The sequence below is a fragment of the Blennius ocellaris genome, assembly GCF_963422515.1.
Source record: "Blennius ocellaris genome assembly, chromosome: 15".
NCBI lineage: Eukaryota > Metazoa > Chordata > Actinopteri > Blenniiformes > Blenniidae > Blennius > Blennius ocellaris.
The window spans coordinates 4,550,215-4,574,082 of record NC_137664.1 but is presented as its reverse complement, the minus strand read 5'-3'; the positions used below and the strand labels follow the sequence as shown (position 1 = coordinate 4,574,082).

At 41.3% G+C, this 23,868-nt stretch overlaps 1 protein-coding gene across 3 annotated transcripts in view; it reads left to right on the top strand.

Moving 5' to 3' along the window:
• fnbp1b (formin binding protein 1b) overlaps positions 1–22,764 on the top strand; it is a 64,237-nt gene extending 41,473 nt beyond the window's left edge. The window contains exons 9-18 of one of the 3 annotated variants that reach the window (XM_080510508.1): positions 3,254–3,445; positions 5,080–5,268; positions 12,150–12,185; positions 14,735–14,844; positions 14,931–15,063; positions 15,954–16,076; positions 16,201–16,372; positions 17,403–17,561; positions 18,457–18,508; positions 19,659–22,764. In XM_080510508.1, the coding sequence (XP_080366634.1) occupies positions 3,254–3,445; positions 5,080–5,268; positions 12,150–12,185; positions 14,735–14,844; positions 14,931–15,063; positions 15,954–16,076; positions 16,201–16,372; positions 17,403–17,561; positions 18,457–18,467 (1,125 nt within the window). In that variant the 3' untranslated portion in view covers positions 18,468–18,508; positions 19,659–22,764. Of the gene's footprint in view, positions 1–3,253; positions 3,446–5,079; positions 5,269–12,149; positions 12,186–14,734; positions 14,845–14,930; positions 15,064–15,953; positions 16,077–16,200; positions 16,373–17,402; positions 18,158–18,456; positions 18,509–19,658 lie in introns of those variants that run through there. The other 2 variants (XM_080510510.1, XM_080510509.1) reach the window with 2 other exon arrangements.
• The last annotated feature ends 1,104 nt before the right edge of the window (positions 22,765–23,868 follow it).

The window sequence follows — 23,868 nt, the reverse complement described above, 5'->3', positions numbered from 1 at the left end:
GGACGTATTACTCGCTCCCACGATCTGTCACTCACAACCCACACACAAAACCATCCAGCTTTCACTTAAGCAACAAATGTGCCTGTGGAATGGGACTCTTGAGGGGGATTTTTGGAAATATAAGCAAATCACCTGTGAAAAGCAGAATTTTGTGTGGGTGGGGTATGTATTCAAAGAGAGAAGGTGAAGAAAATGAATCTAATTTGAGTGGGGGGGGGGGGGGGGGGGGGGGGCATCCCCTCTATAGTAAGAAAAATCAACGAGATGAAACTCGATGTGTTTCCCCTGTGAGTTCTTTCAGTGGACTTTCTGTTTCAAAACAACACACTTGGTTCCTCTTAAAGGAGCAGTGCACTCATTTTTTGAGTTCAGTTACTTTGATGCTCCACACATTCAAGCTTCTTGAGAGTAAAACAGAAACACGACTGACATCATAGCTACGATGGAAAAACTTTACAGTCAGAACTTCTTTCATCTTTTATGAGAAGCTTCATAAGAAAAACCCCGCTGAGTTCAAATATTTAACATTATGTGATTGTTAAGTCAAGAAAATCAAGCAGTTTGATCTGAGGTTTTTGATCAACTTATACAAATTCTGAATTCACTCCTAACTTTTGAGTTAAACCTTCTAAACTCATCTTGATTTTCAAAATGTAAAATGATCTACACTTTTATGACGTCTCTACATATTAAATCAGTGGATATCTAAGTTAGTTCGCGTTGGAATTTGTTTGGCGCTTGTAAAAAATAGTTTATACATTCTTGCAGTCGCGTCTTTTTTCTGTTGAACTTGATTTGTAAATGCTATACATTTTGCATTATATAGGTTGAATGCATTGTTTTTTTCATATTTCTTATTTTTAGTTGGTTATGCTAGGCCTTCTCACCAGTTTCCTCAATTTATTAGTATCGATTAGATAACACCAGGAATTGGCTTGCGTCACCATCAAAAGACTGTACCTCATTTCATTGGCTGGCGCATGATAAACAGAATAGTTACATTTATGTTGTGACGATAATATTGAGCAAATAGTGCTGTGCCTTGTTTCCAGACACAACAATCTCCTGAAATGGCTGCGTTTAGAGTCTTCCTTCATCAGTTTGTGCCTCAGTATCTTACTGATATGAGTGCAGCTGCACGGCATATTTATCAATCCGTACTTGGCATCACGATGATAGACTGAGAAGTTCAGCTGGGAAAGCAGATCCTTTAAATACTGTAATAACATCCTTCTTTGATGTGAAAAACAAAAAAAAAAGCCTGTCACTTTTCCATCAAATTAGTATGTAGCGTGTAAATATCAATTTTTCTTTAAAGGCCACCCTTTGTGCCAAATGTGCCAACATTTCTGTATTGATTCTCGCAGCACGGGGGGGAAAAATATCATTATGCTGCATTGAGCAAACCATCTGCTTCATTCATGCGTTATTTGCAGAAATTGAGAGACTGTCAATGCTGTCATGCCACCAATCTGATAAGGTCATTTCTTTGGAAATCACCTTAAAGCCACTTTTCTTCCCATCGTCATTCTGTCAACCGTGGCCTTCTCTTCTTTCTGGTTGCTTAATAGTCATTAATTGGTGTTCTGCTGAATTGAAAAGAAGACGTATTGAGGTGTCACATTAGAATTAGAATTAGAATTAGAATTAGAATTAGAAGCTTTTATTGTCATTGTACAATAAAATTGCACAACGAAATTGCGGTGTAGCTAAAAACACACAGTAGACATACAATAAACACAGGCAGCCATTCTCACATTCAGCATTGCATTCATCTCAGCAGACACACCATATATACAGAATATACACATGTTGGCCGTTTGCTGTATGACAACAAGTGAAGACCCCCCCCCCCCCCACCCTCTCCCCCAAACTTGGCCCAGCTCCAGGGAGACGGCTCTGGCCTGTTACCGTCTGGCTCCAGTAAACAGAGACAGTGGATAACCTCACATTCTCCCTTCACTCTGTCTGCCCCTCTTCCCCTCCTCTATGAGGAGCACAACAGCTAATATCGGACCCCCGTATCTCCTCAGATAGGCCTGACGGACACTGCAGTTTGACTAATGCTCTTCTTCCTGTGCGTCTCGAGTCCCCAATCTCAATCTCATAACTCCTGCCTGACAGATTTAGGTCTTTTCCTGTTCCTTCTGTGGCCCACAAACTGACAAAAAAGAAAAGAAAAAAGCGTTCTTTCCGTTCGTGACACACTCGCTAACTGTTATCACGTGGAGAAAAACAGACGTGGCGGCTCACTGGTGTGTCACGTTTTATCTGCAGGTCGGCTGATTAGCTGGACAGTCTCACCGAGACACAGAGCCTGTTGCTTTTGTTTTGCATTCAAATAGAAAAAAAAAGGCACTTGACCCAAAAATAGTTCAAACGTGCTTTAGCCAACGAGTTTTAGAATTATTTCAGCTTATTTGACACATTTGACACACATTTTTTTTCATTTTAATTAATTTAAACTTCACTTGTTTAAGAAATCAACAAAATTAACCACATTTTATTTTTGTCTTTTATGTGAAGCACTTTGGCTTCAGCCACAGCTGTTTTAAAGTGCCATACAAATAAAAGTGACTTGACTTGACTTGACATTATAAGACTTGAATGTAAACTTTTCCATTAATATTATAGGAGAAAATACATGTTGTTTGTTGCACCAATATGTTTTATTACTCTATAAAATCCAGATGCTTTAAATAGGTTCATCCTGTTGAATTCATGCATCATTTATGGACTACAATTACAACTTTAAGCGTATTTTTTTCTCGGCACGATGTCTTGTTTTCATATTTTGCCACACATAACGCCCAACACTAAAGTAACTTACCCCATCCCACATTTAAATAACTCACTGCTACTGCTAAGCTTTGTAGCATAACGCCATAACTACTGCTGTTTGTTTGGCTCGGGCCTGATTTTTGCCACATTTTTCACAATATTCTACTATTTGTAAGTTAATAGATTTTCCGCAGCAAATCAGAACCTATTATTGTGTCCTTATGTTTCTCCTCTGGAGCAGATTGTGAGATCAAGTGACTGCAGTACAACCATTTAATGTTAATGTTGTGGTTGGGGAGGCTGAATGGTGGCGTTGTGATTCGCTCTCTCGCCTCGTCGTGAAGAGGTTAATCCTTATTTTTAGGCTTTTTGTCAATATATTTAGTAGGTTCTATGCTGCTAAATTGGTAAAACGATCTCTATAAGTGATCCCCATGTGCTAACTGCTGCTCCCACCATCTCCCACCCCCAGGACTCGAAGCAGGTGGTGGAGTCTTACAAGTCCGGGTTCGAGCCCCCGGGAGACGTGGAGTTCCACGACTACGGCCAGGCCATGAAGAGGACGGTGTCGGAAACCAGCCTGTCGGACTCCAGAGAGGGCAAGGAGAAGCCCACCGGCAAGACCAAGGGCAAACTGTGGCCTTTCATTAAGAACAAAAACAAGGTAACACGCGACTGAACAGCCGACGTCACTTGCACACTCAGGCGTGCAGCGAAGCCTCGCGGGCCGGGGCGTGTTGTCCTCACGCCGGGAGGTCACCTTGCACCTGAGTGTGGATTCTAAATGTTGGGGGAAGGGGGGGGGGGGGGGGGTAAAGAAACCTGATACGTCCTATTTGTTCTGGCGTCTCGTAGTGGCTGTAGACGTGTTACGTGTTGAATGTTTACATTTGTAGTGTCTGTCACACTGCTAGTACTGACTCCATTCTTATGATTTATTTCTTATGTTAAGTTGGAGAAATTTAGTTGCTAGTTCTTTATCAGTACCGGCTTTTTTGTTGTTGTTGTTGTTGTTATTATTTGCCACCTGTCCCCCTCTGACTCTACGACCCCTTTGCCCCGGCGATCACCCTCACTGATTGTTTTTTTTGGGAGCCTCCCCTCTGTAACACACACTAATGTATTTCAATCTTCACTCTCACGGACGGACTCAACTGGCAGATATTAACTGATCTGAAGTAACAGTTGGCCTTTTGCTGTTTTTTTTCCCCCCAATTGGCCGGTGATCGGCATTCAGTGGCTTTCTTTGTCTCCTTGCTTCTGAACAGCACAAAAAAAACCAAACAAAACTGATCTCTGGCTGTCTTATGGGCTGGTGGCATTGTGGGTACTTTAACTAGACCAGAGCATGTGTGAGTAATCGAGTGAGTGTGTGGGAGAGAATGACTGGTTGCAGGTGTGGAACCTCAAAAAGGTGCCCGAATGGACAAAACTAATCTTTAATACTCGCTAGTAGTGTAAATCTCCCAAAAATTAAGCACACTTTTGTGTCGCGATTGCTTTGGGAGCCGTACTAAAGAGGTATTTCTACTCTTTCTAAGCATGAAAGACTAATAGCGACTGGACCCCAAAAAAAGTTTCTTGTAATTCTGTTTCTGAAACACTTGCCCATGCATGCGCATCGTGTGGTATTCAAAGGACTCATCGTCGCTTCACTCGCTCACTCCTGAACTACTGCTGGATGAATTATGCAGTCCCCAATGTTTTCGGGACAGCGAGAAGCACTCACACTGTGAGCGGGCCTTAAACGCGGCGGCTGACGTCCTCTGGGATGCGGCAGATTTCTCGTTGTGGCTGATGAGGGTCGGGGAAAGGGAAGAGGAAAACAGGAAATGAAACATGGAAAAAGGGGGGATTTCTAAAATGGAAACCGGCATGCGCTTTGGATTAAAACACTCCGCTGTTTGCTTTGTTGCTGCTGCCGCCGCTGCTTTGCTTTAACACATTTTTACGCTTCCTACTCACTCTTGTTCTGTTTTTTTGTTTTTTTTCAACTTTTATTTTCCTTAGTTTTTTTTACGGTCAATGTGTTTAAAGTTTTTAATCTTCCAACATAACGACTCATACACTAGGTTGTCTCTTACGTTCTGTTTGGGTTTTTCTGTTGTGTGTTTATTTTTTTTTAAATATTTGTAGGAGGCTTATTTATTTCGTTTGTGTTCCCTCCTCCTTTTTCCTCCTTTGTCTTTTTTCCGTTGAATTCTCGTTCCCTCCTTCTTCTTCTCCTCCTTCCTCCTCCTCCTCCTCCTCCTCCTCCTCCTCCTCTTCTCCGTCATGGCTCCCTCTCTTTACTGGTAGCTTATGTCCCTGTTAACGTCCCCCCACCAGCCCCCACCTGCCCCCCCAGCCTCATCCCCGCCCTCACCCTCTGCTGTTCCCAACGACCCCCAGTCTCCCAAGCAGCACAAGGAGCCCCTCTCCCACCGCCTCAACGACTTCATGACCTCCAAACCCAAAATGCACTGCCTCCGGAGCCTGAGGCGAGGGGTAAGTGTGTGTGCGAGTGCGCCAAAGCTTTGTTGCACGTGTGCGTTTTGTGTACCGACGTCTGTACCTGCAGCACTGTCCGAGTGAAGTCGTGCAAAATCGAATCGCCCGTCGTGATTCCATTCGGCTCGGCTCTCCCGTCTTAGAATGACGGAAGTCCACCTGAAACAGGCGTCACGCCTTCACTCGGACAGCGCTCCAGCCTCTGTGCTTCTCCAGCATGCTCCTGTAGCGCACTACTATCACTCCATTGTACCCGTCTGACTCACTCATCTTGTCCCCTCATTCTCCATATTAACTTTGCTCACAGGGACAGATCCTTTTCACCTGCCTTCTCCCTCCTCCCCTTAGACGAAAACTAGAATCCTCCCACCCCCCCCAACCCCCAGAGCCATCTCTTGGCAGTGGCATGGAGACTGCAAGTGCTCCCTGTGCTCTTTTTTTTCTGCAGTCTCTGCTGGAGGCAGACTATTTCTTCTTCTTTTTTTTTTTTTTATTGTTTTCGCAAGTGATGCAGGGGTGTTGGAAGTGTCAAGGAGTTGATGCCGTTTTGATAACATGTGTTCCAATCCTTGAAGAGGGTAGTTTTTATACAACAGATTATTATCCATCCATCTTCTTTCCCGCTTTTCCAGTTCAGGGTCTCGGGGGTGCTGGAGCCGATCCCAGCTTTCTGTGGGCAAGGGCAGGGTACAATCATTATTATTATTATTATTATTAGTAGTAGTAGTAGTAGTTGTATTATAAACAAGAGCAATCAGAGATTTTTGTCACCAGGTTGACCTGGACTCAGAAATTTGGTAAAAATCTTTAATGTAGTTTTGACGTAAAGCCTATAAAATTAATCCAGATCACCACACATTTTTTTAAATGGAATCTTTCGTGGCCTAATATTTCTCTGCGGTGAAAATGTTGGCGTAACCCAGTGCTTCTCAAATGGTGGGGCGCGCCCCCCTGGGGGGGCGTGGTGGGGTGTCAGGGGTGGCGCGAGGCGGGCGCGACTTTCACTATTAGTGTCTTTATTCATGCTTGAACAATAAAAAAAGGGCCTCCAGCCACTAGGTGGCAGCAGTGCTCAAACTAATCAACAGGCTGCCTGTCTGAAAAAAATTCTGTCCTCTAGGGGGGGCGTGACAGAAAATAATTGAGAACCACTGGCGTAACCCGAGCAGTAGTTTTGAAATAATCTTGCTAAAAGACGTACAAACAGATAAATATGCGCTGATGATTTTAATCAGGGGTGTCAAACATAAAGTCCATGGGCTAAAACCGACCCGCAAGAAGCTCCAATCTGGCCAAACCACCAAGCAATTTGTACAAATGTGGAAGAAAACATAGGTTTTTGAACGCATTTCTTAAAAGTAGCAAACACAACACAACATTGAGACCTGAGCTGAGATATCGGAGGTGCTGACATGAAAAATAGCAAACTGGCATTAGCCTCAAAGCCAAACTGTCAGGATGAATTTATATAAACATGCATTATGCAATGGTCATAGGAGAAGTAATTTTTTTTTTGTTTTGGACATTTCACTGTATTTTGCACCAGAATGGAGCTTTTGACTGAATTTCCAGGCGTAAATTTAAAGGCTATTAGGTGAAACTGGGCTGTATTTGCCCTCTTGAACTAAAATGCACTTGACACCCTTGTTTGAAATCAAAAGTATATCTTTTGAATGAAAGAAAAAGAGATTTTTTGATTTAACACCAGTGGAAATCAGCATCTGGTCTTGTTTAGTTTAGTTTTTTTACATTTGTGCCACTGTAGTATCACATAGTTTTTTGGGTTTTTTTTTCACGAAAACTTTCCATAAAATAAGACAATGAAGATGATGAAGAATCAGATTTCAGTGTTTCGCACCGTGAGAGTTGACGTTTCATGGAGGGTTTGCGTTATCAGTGTTGGTCCAGTATCCTGGGGGTGTCATGATCCACTGTAAAGTCCACTGTGCATTGAAATTGAGTCGCTGTCACGAGGGAAGGTCACATCATGCCTTCCCGTCGGTGCACCTCGCCCTCCCCGGTTCTCCCTGACCTCAGGATTGGGCGTCAACACACACACACACACACACACATAGAGTTCCTTCCGGACCCCATAAATACAGTTTTTGTTTACCTTCATAATGAAAGGGCAACTCTTACTCAAAGTGAAAACATCGGTTTTGAATCGGTGCTAACATGACGTCTGAAAAAGCGAGAGAACAATGTGTGTGCGGCGGCACACATATCGTAGAGGAAGCGATTCAAAGGAGCCCCCCCCCCCCCCCCCCCAAAAAAAAAAAAAAAATATAGAAGGAAGTGAGTATTTTTTTGCAGTGTGGGACAGATCTAACAGGAAGTCCACGTTTCTGAAAGCGGAAGTGCTGCAACAGCTCCTGAGAAGAGAGATAAAAGACACACACAGAGTTGAATCAGATACATTGTTTTCCACCATGTACAGGTTAATTAAAAAAAAAACAAAAAAAAACACGCCTCTACTTTGACCTTACTGGAACATTTCAGAACACAAGTGAGGTTAAATCAAGCTACAGAGGTTGGAAAAGTCAGTGTGAAAATCCCCTTCAGAAAACCAAATCTGTATTTAAAAAAATTCTCCATATCACATCATCTCTCTTGTTTGTTGGTCATTTATTTGATTGTTGTCTCATTTAGATGCTTTTAAAGTTGTTTTTTTGTGAGTAAATCTGCTTGATGTTGAAGGTAAATAAAAGACAACAGGAGGCACGGGGTAATCCTCTAAACAAGGCCTTCGGGGACACCGACTCCGACACTGGTTTGGGCTAATTCCTCTGAACAGCTGCTTCATGTCAGTGTAGGGGAGATTTATATTACCTTTACAAACAGACCAGGCCTGCTTCTGGCCTGAATGAGCTGCAACTTTAGATATTTTGAAGGACGACTCATTAAAGAGAGTCAAATATTGTAAAGTTGCTTTGGATTTTTGCTTTTGTATGTGATTTAAAGCTGTTGGGACATTTAGAAGACTGCGAGGAAAAAAAAAACCACTCATAGAACAAGGAGTGCCATGTTCTTACTTCCTCACTACTGTGGTGGATATGACTCACACATGTGTCAGATGATACTACTATTGTTTTTTTTTTAACAATTGTGGTTGTTGTGGGGAAAAGGAACATTTGGATTAACTGGTATTAGGGACACAGGATGGTCTCAGTGGGTTGAAAGTGAGTGTTGCCACTGTCGATTGTGTTGAAAACTGGAAATTAAGTTGCATTAGTCATAGAGTTTGGTCTAGCCTCAATTTTGCGGGGTCCAAATCTGAGAATGGGAAGTAAAAACTTAAGTAAGCGTAAGATGGAAGTTGGAACCCGTATATAAAGGGTGCTGTCCAATAGTCATATTAGTCGATCCTTTTTCTTCTTTTTTGGGACTGAAAAAAAAGCTGAAACTCAACCTATAGGACCCCAGCGGAGAGCCTGTGTAAAGATTGAGAGAAGCAAAGTAAAGCTGTGGACTACATCCAGAGACTTTATACCGTAACGACTGCAGGCGAGTCAATAAAGCACAATTGTATTCTCGTGCCACCTCTTGCAGCGGCGAGAGAGCATCACATTTGGGATTGGAGTAGCTGTGCCAGTGGAGGCGGGAGGGAAATGCGTCTCTGTACTGTGGAGGAACGTGTATCCCTGCAGGAGAGCCTTTTGTGTGCTGCATCTTAGCCGTCTACTTCCATCCACAGTCACTCTCTGTGTATATATGTGTTTATGTGCGCTGTCTGGAAAGGGGAAAGAAAAAAAAAAAAAAGTGGCGTCTGTGTCTTTTAGGAGTCACGTTAAGCGGTGTGTAGAGTATAAGAGCTTTAAGACGTCGCTGTTGTTTTGCTGAGTACTCTGACGAAAGCTTTATTCTCTCTCGACGACCACCACAGCAGCAATCGCCGCGCTCGCTCATTTATCACAAAGAGCTTATGAAGAGGACTCTGGGCCGACCCACATATGCTTTCGAAGCAAGGCAATATGTTGTAAGTGTGTGTGAGAGACATGGGAATCAGTGAGTACCACACTGGAGGTGTGTGTGTATGAATGTGTGTGTGTGTGTGTGTGTGTGTGATTAGTAAAAGCCACACGCCCCACAGGCAGTAGCCTCGTCAGAAACTGTCTGACTCAAGATCATTTTTTAAATTATTTTTGTCCCCATTTAATGAGGCAAAAAACATCCTCACAAAGGAGGCTAGTGTCTGTGGCTGGCTCGGTATTGATCACATGGTGCTGACGTGTATAATCGAGGCGAATGATCGGAGGAGGCGATGACTTCATCCCGCATCACATGTATCAGCTTGAGGTTTGGCCCGCGGCCTGCAGCTGCCTCAGGGCTTCCCCCGCCGAGCATCTACAAGGGGTCAATTCACAAAGTGTCACAAGCACCTGCGGGAAGTGGGAGCGGGAGGGGGGGGGGGAACTATGAAGATACTTATCTCAACATCGCACTCAGGAATGACTTCCTGTTGAGAACCAATGCTGTGTTCAGTCCTCAGGCCCTAAAACTAAAGTATCCCATTCCAGCCCGTTTAGACTGGCGTTTGATCAAACATCGGATTAATCCGATGGGATATTGGATACTTGCATGAGACAATTCCAAGAAAACTCCTCTGTTGTATTGTCTTTATGCTGCAACTGAACTGCTCCAGTGTTCATTGATTGAACGCCAGTGTTTACATGGCAGCATTCAAAGCTCCAAAAAGCTTCCACGTCTGAACGCAGTCAAAACGTCACATGCGGTCTTTAGTATCAGCCGGGAGGTGTTGGTCACACTTTGGATCTGGGCTTGGCCTACAATACCTGGAATTCACCCCTCCAGGCCTTTTTTTTTGGTTTTCTTTGTGCTAATATGCCATAATGCAGCAGTGTTGCCTGTTTGTGAGCTCCATTATATCTATTTATAGATGTATATCTATGTCTGTCTGGGTGTGTGAAACAACTCTGTAGTGATCAGAGGCAAAAGTTCATAAATTAATGATCAAGATATTTTAAAAATAATTATACTGGCCATTGGTTTTAAAACAGCTTCTATCCTTACGTGAACATATGTTGCTTTACCCTCATAATAATCTGTATGTGGTTTATTTCTTTTAAATAAAAATGAAGGAAAAAACAGTGCCCATTACTTTAGGACAGCAATGCTATTTTGTCTTTCTTGTTATTTAAGATTTGAACTCAGTGACCACGAAGCTGCAATCAAAGTAGTTTTGCTATAATGGGAGTAAAAGCAGGTACTCAGCAAGCAAATTGGAGAAATCCTCGCATACTACAGCTGTAAATACAGAAATGCACTGATATTGTTGCTGCATAGAAAAAAACATATTGCTGCCAAAACTAATGTCAGATCGATTTCTGCTGTTTTCACACGTGAGACATGCAAATATAGGAATTTAATAAAGTGTTCAATTCTGTCAATAAGCTTTAAAGCAGCTTCACAGAGAAAGGGTGATGCTTGATAGTTCCAGTACCAAATCTCACATTAATGGAGTATCGTCTACAATTATGTAAGAGAAACAAGGCTGTTGTTAGTAGAATCAGGAAATCACTTTGAAGATGCGAGAGTAATTAAGACGTTTGGAGGTGATGTAAGAGTGAACCCGAGGCGCCGCGGCGAGGCCATTTCAGGTGGATGACTTGATTAGTGGAGCTCCCTCAGTGCACCAGCCTGTGAGCCGGTTAACAGGATTACAAATCATCTGCTCCGGCTCTAAACCAGCTTATTGGTTGTTCACCTGCTTTTTACTCTTCAAAACACAGCCTCATAATCTCGAAAACTCAACTCAGCAAATCTGTAAAAACAAGCTGTTACAACACTTTTTTTTTTTTTTTTTTCCTTTCCAGTCTGATTGTCTTTTCAATCAACAATTTTTGGATTTATCTCATGTCTATAATCAGCAGGTGTAGATTCTTCTTTCGGTAGATTTTTCCTTCAGTGGTTGTTTTTAAAGCGTGTCTTCAGCCTGTCTGTACAGTATCTGCCTCCATGTCAACGCGAGGACTCTGCTGCTGTGATAACATGCTTTTGGCGCCCCCTGCTGCCTCTCACGCGCCATTGTGTTGGCAGCAGCGAGGGTTATCAAGAAGTAAAGGGTACCTCCATCCTTGTTCTCCCTCTACTTCTCCCCTACATTGATGTTCATCTGTCTTCCCTATGACTATTAAGATTTCTCACCTTCCCCCTCAACCTCTCATGCTTGTGTAGGTTTGGCCCTTTACCCAACGTATTATCCATTTTGATCATTAATACATCATATTACAAGTGTTAAACTTCACCACAATGGAAAAGAGTGAGGGCTTTGAAGCTGAACTCGACCTTTTGTGCGACATTTAAATCCAAATCCTTCAGCCTTTAAGCCAAAAAGGTTTGGTTCACCCTCTTTTCTTTACATGGTGAAGTCTGACAAAGTAAGACATTATTACAGTAAGAAATACAGGTAAACTAGCTGTTTTGAGGAAAATGAAACAAATGGCCTGACTTTTATCTGTTGTTTCTCTCCCTCTCTCTCTCTGTCTCCCGTCCTTTGCCATTTTTTTTCCTCTCCTCTTCCCCCTCTCCTCTCCATGAAGCTTTCTCTCAAGCTGGTAAGCATGACCGTATAACCGCACGACCGCAGCGGCATGACCATGCACGCATGTCACGTCTTCCCAAGTAACACATTGTTAACAACGTTTCTGTACGCCGTTTTGTTTCTGTGGTGCTTTTTTTTTTTTATTTTAATTTGGTGTTGTTTTATGGATCTAAGTTGATTAATTTTTTTTTTGCTGTGAAGGACCTCAGACTTATGTCGGTGTCTCATTTGTTTGTGTTTTTTTTTTTTGTTTTTTTTTTTCATGTTGTGGTTGTCTTGTCTCTCCCAATCTGTGTCTGTGGTCTCTGTGGTGCAGATCACACTCAATTCCCACGTCCGGAATCTCATTGAGGTGATCAGATTTACTCTATGGTGTCTGTCTTCTAGTCCGTTTCGTAGTCCCCGTTGTCTCGACAAATCGTACGTCCAGTAACAGATACTAATCGGATCTGGTGAAAGTGGTTATCTTACGTCCCGACACTGACGCATGCAAATTCTAGGAATTTTTTTTAATTTTTTAATTTTTTTACTAACACGAGTATGAAACCTAAAAAAAGAAAAGAAACCATTTTTCTCTCAGAAGACACACTTTGAGCAATAAAGGAACATTTCAACATTTTGGGAAATACAGTATTATATTAATAATAATGACATTTAAAGTAATAATAATAGAAAAACTTAGGCTTCCGTACATGGTTTGTGAAGATTTGAAGGCTGTTTTCTGTATCACGCAGAAATACCCCAGTGCAAACCAGTTTAAATCTATCTGAAACCAGTTTAAGTCAATCTGAAACAGTTCCAACCAGTCTGAAACCAGTTTAAATCTATCTGAAAATTGTTTAAATCAGTCTGAAACCAGTTAACAACAGCCATAAAACAAGTCAAACCAGTCTGAAATCAGTTTAAAACAATCTGAGACCAGTACAATCTCTAAACATAATAATATAATTGCAAGATAAGACTCATTTAATTTAGTACAAAACTTTGAATTAACGTGTGCTAGTGAAGTGGAACTGAATTGGATGGAATATTAGAATTAAAGTGCAACATTACGTTCTGGCATCCTGTTTTCGCAACATGATGAGAACCCACAGAGTTAGTAACCCTAACAAAAAGTGATAAATACACATATAATTCATTCTTGATTCAATCAATATAAACACAAGCGACTGTGCCATTTGATTAATCTGTGTAATCCAACTTGGAAATTTAAATAGTGTAACATAAAAAATACCATAAACTCATGGATAGAGGAATCTACTAAATATTTTGAGATTTATCAAGTACATTTCCCAGAATTTTGCACTGTGCCTTTAATGTAATGTTTCTCCTTCATATGTTCTTTTTTTTTTTAGTAATGCATGAATCCATATGGAATGATACATTTTTACCCTCTCAATCCATAATGGTCACAAAAAAAACCAACAAATGACTGAATATATGCTTTAGTTTAGTTGTAAATTGTACCCTGTAGAAATGATTTTGCACAATAGATGGTATGTGTTTCGGTGGTACCGTAGCGAGTGAACACTAACATGGAGGAGCATGTCTCTGCATGACTACTGATCTTCTTGTGTTGCACGCCCGATAAGTGTTGCATGCCGACACGGGGAGGAAGGGTAAGGGTGTCTCGGTGGCTGTGTTTGACCCGTGCGTCCCAAACCTCCGGTCTGTAGCCCCAGCCGCTCCCGTCCCGCGGTGTCGTAGCCGTGACCCATCCCAGCGAGAGCTCGCCACTCGAGGCCTTGACCTTTTCAGTCCACACAGTTGAAGTTATTCCGATCCATACAGCTCGAATAAAAAAAACGCTTGGCTTCCCTATCAGGAAGTAAATTACTTGCAAGGTTTAATATCACACCTTATGTGAGATGAATATCATAGTGTCAAAGATAGAGGCTGATGTCAAATTACCCCCAAAAAACTCGAGGGTATATGGCAGCAGAGCTCAATTAAAGGGTTTTTATAAGATCATTTAGATTTTTCTTTGGAACTCTGAATGTTGAAAAGCTACTCTAGTTAAATTCGAGTTTATAAAAAATAGACTGTGAGGGAACTGGGTTTGAATCCTGATTGTAACAAGCAAGTGGAAATCCTTGTAAAAGGGAGCAGCTGAAAAGACACTTCTGCTATAGTGTATGAATAAATGCCTGCACAAAATAAGCGTTTACATTTGTCTTGAGTTCATAGTTCATTTGTTCTTCAGCTCGACTTTGTTGACCGCAGATACCAGTTATGTTGAATAACAGAACATCTGTAGAAGAAAAGCTGACAAGATTAAAGTATTAAAACCTTGCTACGGTTGAGCTCCATAGAGATCAGCGAGCACAGTGGAAGTGTGATCATCCTCATAACACCGACATTTACAGAAAGGGAGCGCTGAGTAATTCCGAGACTGGAAAGTCTCATCAGGAAATACGACCTGAGGGCCAGCCAACCTCCCTCCGTAGTAAGAACACGCAGTCCGGTCAGGAGAGCTTCGGACCCATTAGCTCGCCATGAAACTCTATATGAGCAATGAACGGATGCAGCTAATGGTTTATTACATTTCCGATGCATTCACAAGACGGCGCTGGGCGACTGAAGAGGTGAAAAGGCCTCAAGTCTTGACAGAAAAAAAAAAAAAAAAACATCGTCCTAATTCTTAGTGGGTGTGCTTCTCAAGAGCAGCTGCAGTATCTCCTCCAGATGAACTACGTGGCCCGAACATAACAAGAGCTTCATCTATTTGAGCTCCATTAATTCACGAGTAAACGGAGATACTTCACCTCAACTAGAAATATTCCCCTTAAAACAGCAGCACAAAAATAATAAAGCAAAGAAGTTTCTTGTTTCCTCACTGTTTTGTTTTTTTGTGTTTTTTCCCCACTCCTTGCCTTTCTTTCTCCGTGTTTGTACTCGCAGGGTTCTGGGCCAGAGGACTTCAGTCACCTCCCGCCAGAGCAGAGGAGGAAGAAGCTGCAGGGCAAGATCGATGAACTCAATAAAGACATTCAGAAAGAGATGGACCAGAGGTATCTTTTGAACGCTGAATGTTCCCTTTCCATTTATCACGAGCGTCGGGAGACTCCGGCTGACTTCCGGTGATTTGCTCTGGCAGGGACGCACTGACGAAGATGAAAGACGTTTATGTGAAGAACCCCCAGATGGGAGACCCGGCAAGCGTGGACCCCCGGCTGTCAGAAATAGGCCAGAACATCGAGAAGCTCCAGTTTGAAGTGCAGAAATTCGAGGTTGGTCGAGTACCGGTCGCCGTCGAGATTGTTAGTGTTGGCGCAGCGATCTTGTTTGGTTTATGTGAAGCGGTAAATAATGAAGAGCTCAGACTGAGGTCAGATCCAAAAGGAGGCCTGCTGCTCGGCCATATTAGGAGAAGAAGTAATTCGGCGGAGGAGGGCTTGCTGCAAGTGTGAGGGGGGAAAGATAGAAAGAGAATTCCCAGAACTAAGACTAAGAGTGTGAGTAAACCCTGTAAATAAATGGGGAGAGAGTTGGAGGCTGAGGTATTTCTGCTATCAAGACTTTTTGGGAAAAATTTCATCTGACTCATTCAATAGACAGTTCATCCAGGCTTGAAGTATTTAGGAGGAAGGAATTTGTTTATATAGGTGCAATTACAATTTCGTCTTAGTGTTTAAATAAAATATGGAAAAACACAAACTTTATTCCTCATTGGCAAACATCGGCAAGGAACCACCGGCAACACGAGAATAAGACAGAAAAGAACAACAAAGAGTAGAAACAGATAGCTTAACGTGAGTTAGAAAACACTTCTAACTCTGGTTGACCTGGAAACAGGGTAAAGTCCACCAAACTATTCTAATCTCGCTGTGTGAGTGTGAGGTTTCATTTTAAACTGTGGGATTATAAGAAAAATACAGCTAGACTAAACTTAGTAAAGGAAAAGAAAAATATAGACGGCACAGTGTTAACTGATAGCGGCTGGACCTGCACCATTAGCCACAGAAATTAAATAGATATTAGAAACAGCACAGACCATAGAAGAAGAGACAATGAATGGGTTTCCAGCAGCTTATCCAAGAGGTCCACAGTGACTTGATCCAGGCCATTTTAGACAAGAAAGCTCTATATGTATCTGTAACACAATGTGTGTGTGTTTCAGGGCTGGTTAGCGGAGGTGGAGGAGAGGATGCCATCGAAAAGTGATTCTCACCGGAGAAGCGGCGTCTACGAGACCCAGAACAGCACAGCAGTGAGCAACAACTGTGCACAGGACAGAGAGAGGTATGGTAGACTCTGACAAACACCAGTCGTTTAAAAGAGAGGGAGAGGGAGAGAGTACCAGCTTGTTTTTTTTTTGGGAAAACTATTTATGTTTTCACAGTATATTTACTGTGTGTGTGTGTTGGCCTCTGAGCAGCCCGGATGGCAGCTACACAGAGGAGCAGAATTCAGAGACTCAGGTCAAAGCCAACCTCAACCCCAACCCCACCTCGTCCACGCCGGAGTTCGACGACGAGTTCGACGACGAGGAGACGCTGCCCACCATCGGCAGCTGCAAGGCCTTGTACCCCTTCGACGGTAAAAACAACCGCGGCTCCCGCTCCAGCGTGTTTTTTGTTGTTGTCGACAGTTCTCTGTAATAGAGAATCACTGCTACGTCAAGTGAAAAGGCACCGTCGTTAGAGAGTCACGGCTCCGTGTGGGTTTGATTCATGGCCTCCGGTGTTTGCAGGTTTCTGCAGGTCGAGGCTTGTGATAAAAACCAGGTGTGGGGAGTTTTGACGGATACACCTGTTGCACGGATTTGCTACAACTTTCACTTTCATTGTAAACATCTCTAGTTAGCACCCGTCACTTAATGCAATTTATTGTCCTGGGATCAGTTGTTGATAATAAAAAGCCTATTTTGAAATAGTTTTGTCTGGCCTCCTGCTGAAGCTTGGAAAATAAAATGATTCACTGGCAGAAAAGAAACTCAGTTCAGCAAGTTGGTTCAGTCGATCATGAAATAATATCCGAATGTACTTACATTCAAATGTATTGATTCTCGGTTCTCGGAACTGAGCTGAAATTTAAAAAGATTAAACAATGCAAGTAGCCACTAATTTACTGATTTATAGTACTATCATCGTCTTTGCGTAACCTAATGAAGCCATTTTCCTTAAATGCGTATTTAGCCTTAGAAAGGTGAATTGATCTGCTAATTTAAAGAAAATTGCAACATTTCCAAACATGATCATGAACATGTACTTTTAACCAATTAAGTAAAAAGAGTTCATTCAATTCAACTTTATTTATATAGCACCAAACACAGTCACGATACAGTCATTTCTAGACACTGTGGAGTAAAACAGAGAAAACGATAGAATGAAGGTAAATTTGAACAGATATAGTTCAGGTTATAACTGAAATGACTTCTTGAGTTTCTTCAGAAGTAAAAAAAATGTTTTTAATTGTTTTACGACCAAACTTTTTCTCTACTGGTTCTTCCTCTCTCGTGGTAATCTGATTTCCCGGGTTAAGGGTAGTTCCTCCTTTTCACTGTAGCATTGTGCTTTCGTCGTGTCATTTCTCCTCTCAGCTATTTGCTTTCCTTTGCCCCCTGCAGGTAAAAACGAGGGCACTATCTCGGTGGCGGAGGGCGAGCTGTTGTTTGTCATAGAGGAGGACAAAGGCGACGGCTGGACGCGCGTGCGGAGGAACGAGGACGAGGAGGGATATGTCCCCACGTCCTACGTCGAGGTCATTTTGGAAACAAATGCCAAAGGTGCTATGACATACATTTAACTCAGCAAGCTGGCGCTCTGAAAAGCTCTTTTTTTTAAAATCTCATTCGTTGGGCAAGAGATTAAAGATTGTCACTGGTAGCTCAGATACACTGTCTCTACACTGACCAATCAGATCTGTCCGTTTGTGCCTCGTGACATGTGAGAGACACTTTGTACCGCTATCGAGCTTCGAATGAAACATTTCGGAAAAAAATCTAATGAATGTAAAGCGAGCCAATCGAATGCTTACAGACACAAAGTGTGTGAGGAGAAGCTCACTGTTCTTTATCTTTTATTCACTGCGCTGCCCCCTAGTGTTCAGTAGAAGTAAACCAAGCAAACTTAAAGCTAAAAGTGATCGTCTGTACATTTCAAAGTGTTTTTTTTTTTTATTATTATTATTATTATTAGTTTGTTTTTTATGGGAGATTGAAAATGTTCATCTTATCTTATTCCGTTCAAATTGACATGCTCTATGATCTTGGTTGAATATTTAAAATCAGAATCAAGTGAGATCGTCATGTTTCGGCCACTTGTTGTACCTTAAAAAAGGAAAAGCATGCTCGATGTGCAATCATGCAAATGTAATTTAAATCTGCTGTAAAATGTGAATACATACAAAGACATATTTTTGTAGGTTAACTGGAATAAAAGACAATTAAAAAAAAACCCTCCCCTTCAACTGTTGCATGCTGTAGATTATAGTGTCAATACAACAGAGAGAAAAAAAGATGTTGTGATCGTATTTATCCGCCTCTGCAATGATTTTTCACTAAATTAATCAAGTTATTTCTCAAAACAGTCCCTGGATTTGTCATTTTTCTTCTTTTTTTCCCCTCTAAATAATCCTTTTGATAATGATAGTGTTGGGCTGTTCTGGCCCTTTTCTTCCAGGCCAGTGGTAAAGGAATAAAAGGACTGAGAATTAGCTGTACTAAGCTCTATGGTGAGACGGAAGATTTGGAGCTGGGCGTGACTTTAAAGCTTTGTGGTTTTCTGCATGGGTCTGTTTACTGTCAAAGCATGGTGTGTCATTTCACTTTACTGCTACACCGACACATTACATGCGCCGTTCTCCAGACCAGAAATCCCGTCGTTCATTCGTCATTACGTCGACGTCTCTTCAGTGTTTTGTTTTGGGTTTTTTTTTTTTTACCGGGCCTTGATGGCTTGTTGCTGTCACAGCATGGAGTTATTACATGCAGGACATTATACGTCAACGCTGGCAAGACTTTCGATGTACTTTATTTGAAAATGATTTTATATGTGTTGCATGTTACAGCATCTGTGGGAGTGTTTTTTATTCTTTCTTTTTTTTTTGAATGGCTGGATTTAAAGAGGACCTACTCTGATGCTTTTCAACATTTCCAGATAATTTAAGTTCCTTTTTTATGTAATGAATCTCAGTGAAAAATCATCATTGAGCTTATATGGACTCCAGTGCATTTTGTGTTTATAGCATTTAGCCACTTTAGCTCTTTAAAATAAACCCAACTTTTTTCTTTTGCTTATAATTTGACATATTTTTATGAGCTACAGTAAAAAAAAAAATCCTTATTTCCGAAACAGCATTAGCCATTTTATGTTGTTGTGTTCTTAAAGTGGTACGCTGCTTGTGCATGTGATTTGACACCGGCATCCTTCCCACTTCCTGCTGTGTCTGCAGCAGATGACCATATAAGGACATCTTTGTCCGAAACGACATCCTACCATACAAAAACTGAGCATTTGTAGCACCGTTGAGGCTCAGTTGTTTGTTTTTTTTGGCTTTTTTCGTGCATTTATGCTATTCTTTTACATCCGACCTACATTTTTATGAACATTATCCTACTTTTTAACCTTATTTACCCTTATGATTGATTCAAAATAGGTCCTCTTTAAGCTTGCTGTGACTGAACGTTCTTGGTTAGGGGATGATAAAGGTCTCCACTGTATGTGCAGATTACATTCTTATTGTCATTTTAAAAGATTCACCTCCTTTCCATATCTGAATGTTTGGGTCGCTGTCTTCCGTTGAAAGCTAACTTTTTCCTTTTGTCATTTTTTTTGTTTGTTTGTATTTTGTTTTCTTTTTTTTTTTTTCTTCTTCTTTGCAGATTCCTAAAAGTGTGAGACTGGCTGAGGAATGGCAGGGCAAGCAGGCAAGCAGCCGCCACCGAGAAAACCACCACGTCCCTCACGCGCTCGCCGAGTCAGAGAAAGAACTCGAGAGATGACCTCAATCTAAAAAAAACAAAACAAAAAAAAAAACTAGACACGGCCAATTAGATTGCATCTGAATTTCTCTTTCGAAAAACGTATCAGCGATGTTTGCGCTCCCTCTGCGAGCCTAAGCGACGGTGCGAGTAATCCATCAAAATTTTAGCGCTCATTACCTTTTTCTTTTTTTCTTCTTCTTCTTCTTCTTCTTTCCATGCTTAACACCCGTTCAGCCGTCACGGCCACAGTCACCCGAGTTGCTTCATGTTGTTTTGCTACAGCAAAGCTTCGCCTCTTTAATATAACTAACTCGCTTGCACTGCGCGTGGTCATCTATGGAGCTTTTGGCTTCCTCGCCCCCCCTCCTGGCTCCACCACTTCTTTTTTATACCCCATCACACACACACTCTTACATGGCAGAGGGTGTGGTCAGAGACAGGATGGACGCCAGCAGCAGCAGCCTGAAGAGCGACCCGCCCGCCCCAACCCCCACTCCACTGAAACAAATCCATATTTGCAGGTTTCACCCGACTGGAAAAAAAGCAAAGGTGCTAATCATCGTTTCTCTGTGGTTTGAGCTCGTTGGTTTGATGTGAGTGATTGTTGAGTCTTTGTCTTCGTCACCATCATCCATCCCACATATCTAGGAAACAGCCGGACAGGAAAAAGAGAAAAAAAAACAAAAACAAAAGATGAATGATGGGTCACCATCACTTTCATCATCTTGTCTTCGTGTCACCGGTGTCTGCTCCTCTCTCTGACCACGCCCCCTCCCTCCCTCCCTCCTTCCCTCCCTCCGCGGCCCCTCCTCTCTTCAGGTAGATTTGGGGTCCTCGCTCTCTCTGTCTCTCAACGTTGTGGTGTGCTGCATGCTTGCCCTGTCTTCCTCCTCGCCCCTCTGATGGCGGCTCAGAGGCGGCGGTGTGGGTGGTAAGTCAAGCTTACACCCCCCCCCCACCCCCAACACCCCCAACCCCACCCTTCACCCCGCCCCCTGCCACCAAGCCTTTCTTGTTCAGTTTAACCCTCATCGCCTGGTCATACTGATCCAAATAACCCGAATGCTGCTGTTTGGGTTCAGTGCCTGTGGTTTTGTTTTTTTTATTATCATTTTTTTACTTCTTTTTTTTTTTTAAATCTGTCTTTTCTGTTGATGGTTCAGAAAGCATGATTGTTTTTTTGGGGATTTTTTAACAGCATTGAGTAAACTCCTCCCAGTCTTCTTCCCAGTTCAATCACCAATAGGTGGCGGTGTAACGGATTGCAGCTGACATGCATGAGACTCGCAGACTAATCAACCATAACAGTGTTAAATAAGAGTTTTGATGCTGCGGCTACTTTGAAAAAAAAAGTAATTATTATTTAATTCTGACTTCCTGAATCATGATTCAGAGTTGCAGTGAATGTAATGACAGAGCAGGGTTAAAGTGAGAATTGTGTCGAAATCTATGACTGAGCAAGAAATCAAAAAGGCCAAATACTGCAATTTCATGTTTCTTAATCAAATCCCTCATTTTGAAAATAGAGCTGGTTTTAACTAGTTTATATTATTTTTTTAGACATGTTTAATCCAGACTGCGTTTTGGGATCCGTTACACCCCTACGGAGGACGATAGGGACCTGGAATTGTGTTTTTTGACTGAACCTATGCATAGATAGGCCATGGATGTTGTGTGCATTTGTTTTTAATGAGAGTACAGTACAGTATGTATGTAAAAATAATAATAAAAAAAAAAAGATAGTTCAGTATGTTTTTGATGAGTGTCCAATGCAAGTTGTTGTTAGTTTACAGTTAATCACTGTGTGGAAATGCCTCCACTTGGTCCCAGCAACAGTTACCCTCCACCAGAAAAAACAAACAAAACAAAAAACAACAAACCCTGATGTATTTAAACCAACCACCTACTGTCTACTGTATATGAAAATATACTGTGATCAACATTTGTTTCTGTGACTGAAATGTGACATCACCCGTTCTGGGCTTTAACTGGGTTTCCTGATCTCACTGAGAGGAAGAATAATGCTGATGTGAAAGGATTAATGTGATTTTCTCTCTCTCTTTTTTTTTTTTAAATCATGAAAGTGTCAGGCTTAGAGGAATTGTGACCACTGATTCCCCCCCCCCCCCCCCCCCCCACACACACACACACTGCTCGAAGGCACATAACGTGATTAACATAACATCATTTTCTATTTGAAGATCATAGGTGGTATTTTTTTTTTTTTTCAAAGCAGGAAATTGGTTTGCTTTCTCCCGATAACTGCAAACATGAGTAAACAATTCCATCATTTTGTGTTTTGGATGAAGCCATTGATTATCCATCTAAAGCCGACCTTCATGAACACTTCCCAAAAACACGGAGGAACGACGGACATTAACACGAATGTGTCGACTCTTTTGATGGAAAGAAGAGATGATCATGGTGCCCGCTGAATCGAGGTTAAAAGTGTCATGTATGCTTTCCCGCTTCCCATCGCTTCACATGTGAAGATTAAAAAAAAAAAAAAGACACAAAAAGACAAAAAAAAAGCCGCTTTAGTTTCTTTAAAAAAAAAGTTAAAAAAAAAAGTTTTTTTTCTGAGTGGTAAATGACAAATCTAATGTGGCACAATGCGCAGCAGCAGCAGTAGCTTTAGGCTGCCCACGCTCTAAAATGACTCCACCACAGAACTTTCGAGTCGATGTTCCAGAATAACCTGCCTGTACAGTGGAAACGGCGAGTCGGGATTAGAGAGAATATATAAGAATATATAAAGAAAGTTTAAAAAGGAAAAAAAACATCTATTTTAACTATTGAGAGTCTTACCATTACTTTATCTGCTTTGCAAAGTAAGACTTGTTCTTTTTTTTTTTTTTCTTTCTTTCTTTTTTTTTTTTCTTTGTCAGGTCTACCAAATGGTGTGTTTTGCACTTTTTCGTTTGTGTTCCATTTGGTAGCCCATGCTTGTGTTTCGGAGCACTGAATACTTTGTATTGTGTTTACTGTGCCAATTAAATATGCCTGGAAAATAAATGATTGGTGGTTTTTGTTGTTCTTTTTCTGAGGAGTTCAGATGTGGCCAGAGGCCTCGAACTGTAACTTCACCCATAATTACGACACAAACTTTGTTATGCTTGTGGATTAATCTGTCCATTTGTTTTATATAATTCCATTTTGAATCAGTTGATGAATTGAACTAAACTTGCATCTTAAATATACATTTTGTCATTTTGTTTCATGTGAATATCAAAATATATTCTAAAATAAGCCCAAAGAGATCAAAGTTCTAATTCTTCTCAAAGACATTTTTGCGACATATTCTTTGTGTCAACATGTGATCCAACTCATTACGGCCTGTTTAGTATTGCAATATTCATTTGTACCACAAGGCGGTGCATTGAGTCGCTTAAAGAATGAAGGCCGTAATAGATACTATACACATAAGTGTAGTTTATGTGATGAGCATTTATTCAACTGACCCAATTCGGATCACTGCAACTAAAATAACGAAAAAGAAGAGTCAGCTAACTATTATGACTCAATACTGCCACCAAGTGGGCAATGACTCGATTTTACATAAGGTAAAAATACAATTATTTGGAGGACTGTGTAAGTTAAAGTATTGTTATTACGTACAATTGTCAACAACACGTTGTACTGTTCTTCAATGAATGGACAAGCTGAAGGGGGAGCAAACCTCCAAGATGAATCATTTAACCTACTGAACGTAGTGAGGTGTAGTTGGTGGTTGTAGTGATGTAGTTTATCGTCTATTGACAAGAGCAACACAAAGAGTACTAGCAGGTTTTATCGCTGTATAGGTTACATTAATTATATTGTCCTGAATAGTGTTCAGTGCTGAAATATGTAATTGTGTGGGTTACAGTGTCCTTTGAGGGATTTCTCACCACTTTCCAGTAATTGCACGTAATTAAGCATTTTCACAACAAATACGTGTCTCTTTAACTCAATGGATGTTCAATTTAAACCCAATACTTGTGCTAATGTGAGTTTGCACATAATATATTTAATCATTTCACTTTCTTGCGCCTTTTTAGTATTTTACATTGATTTTTAACTTTAATTAAAATTAAATATATTTCTACTTTCACCAATTTTCCGCAAG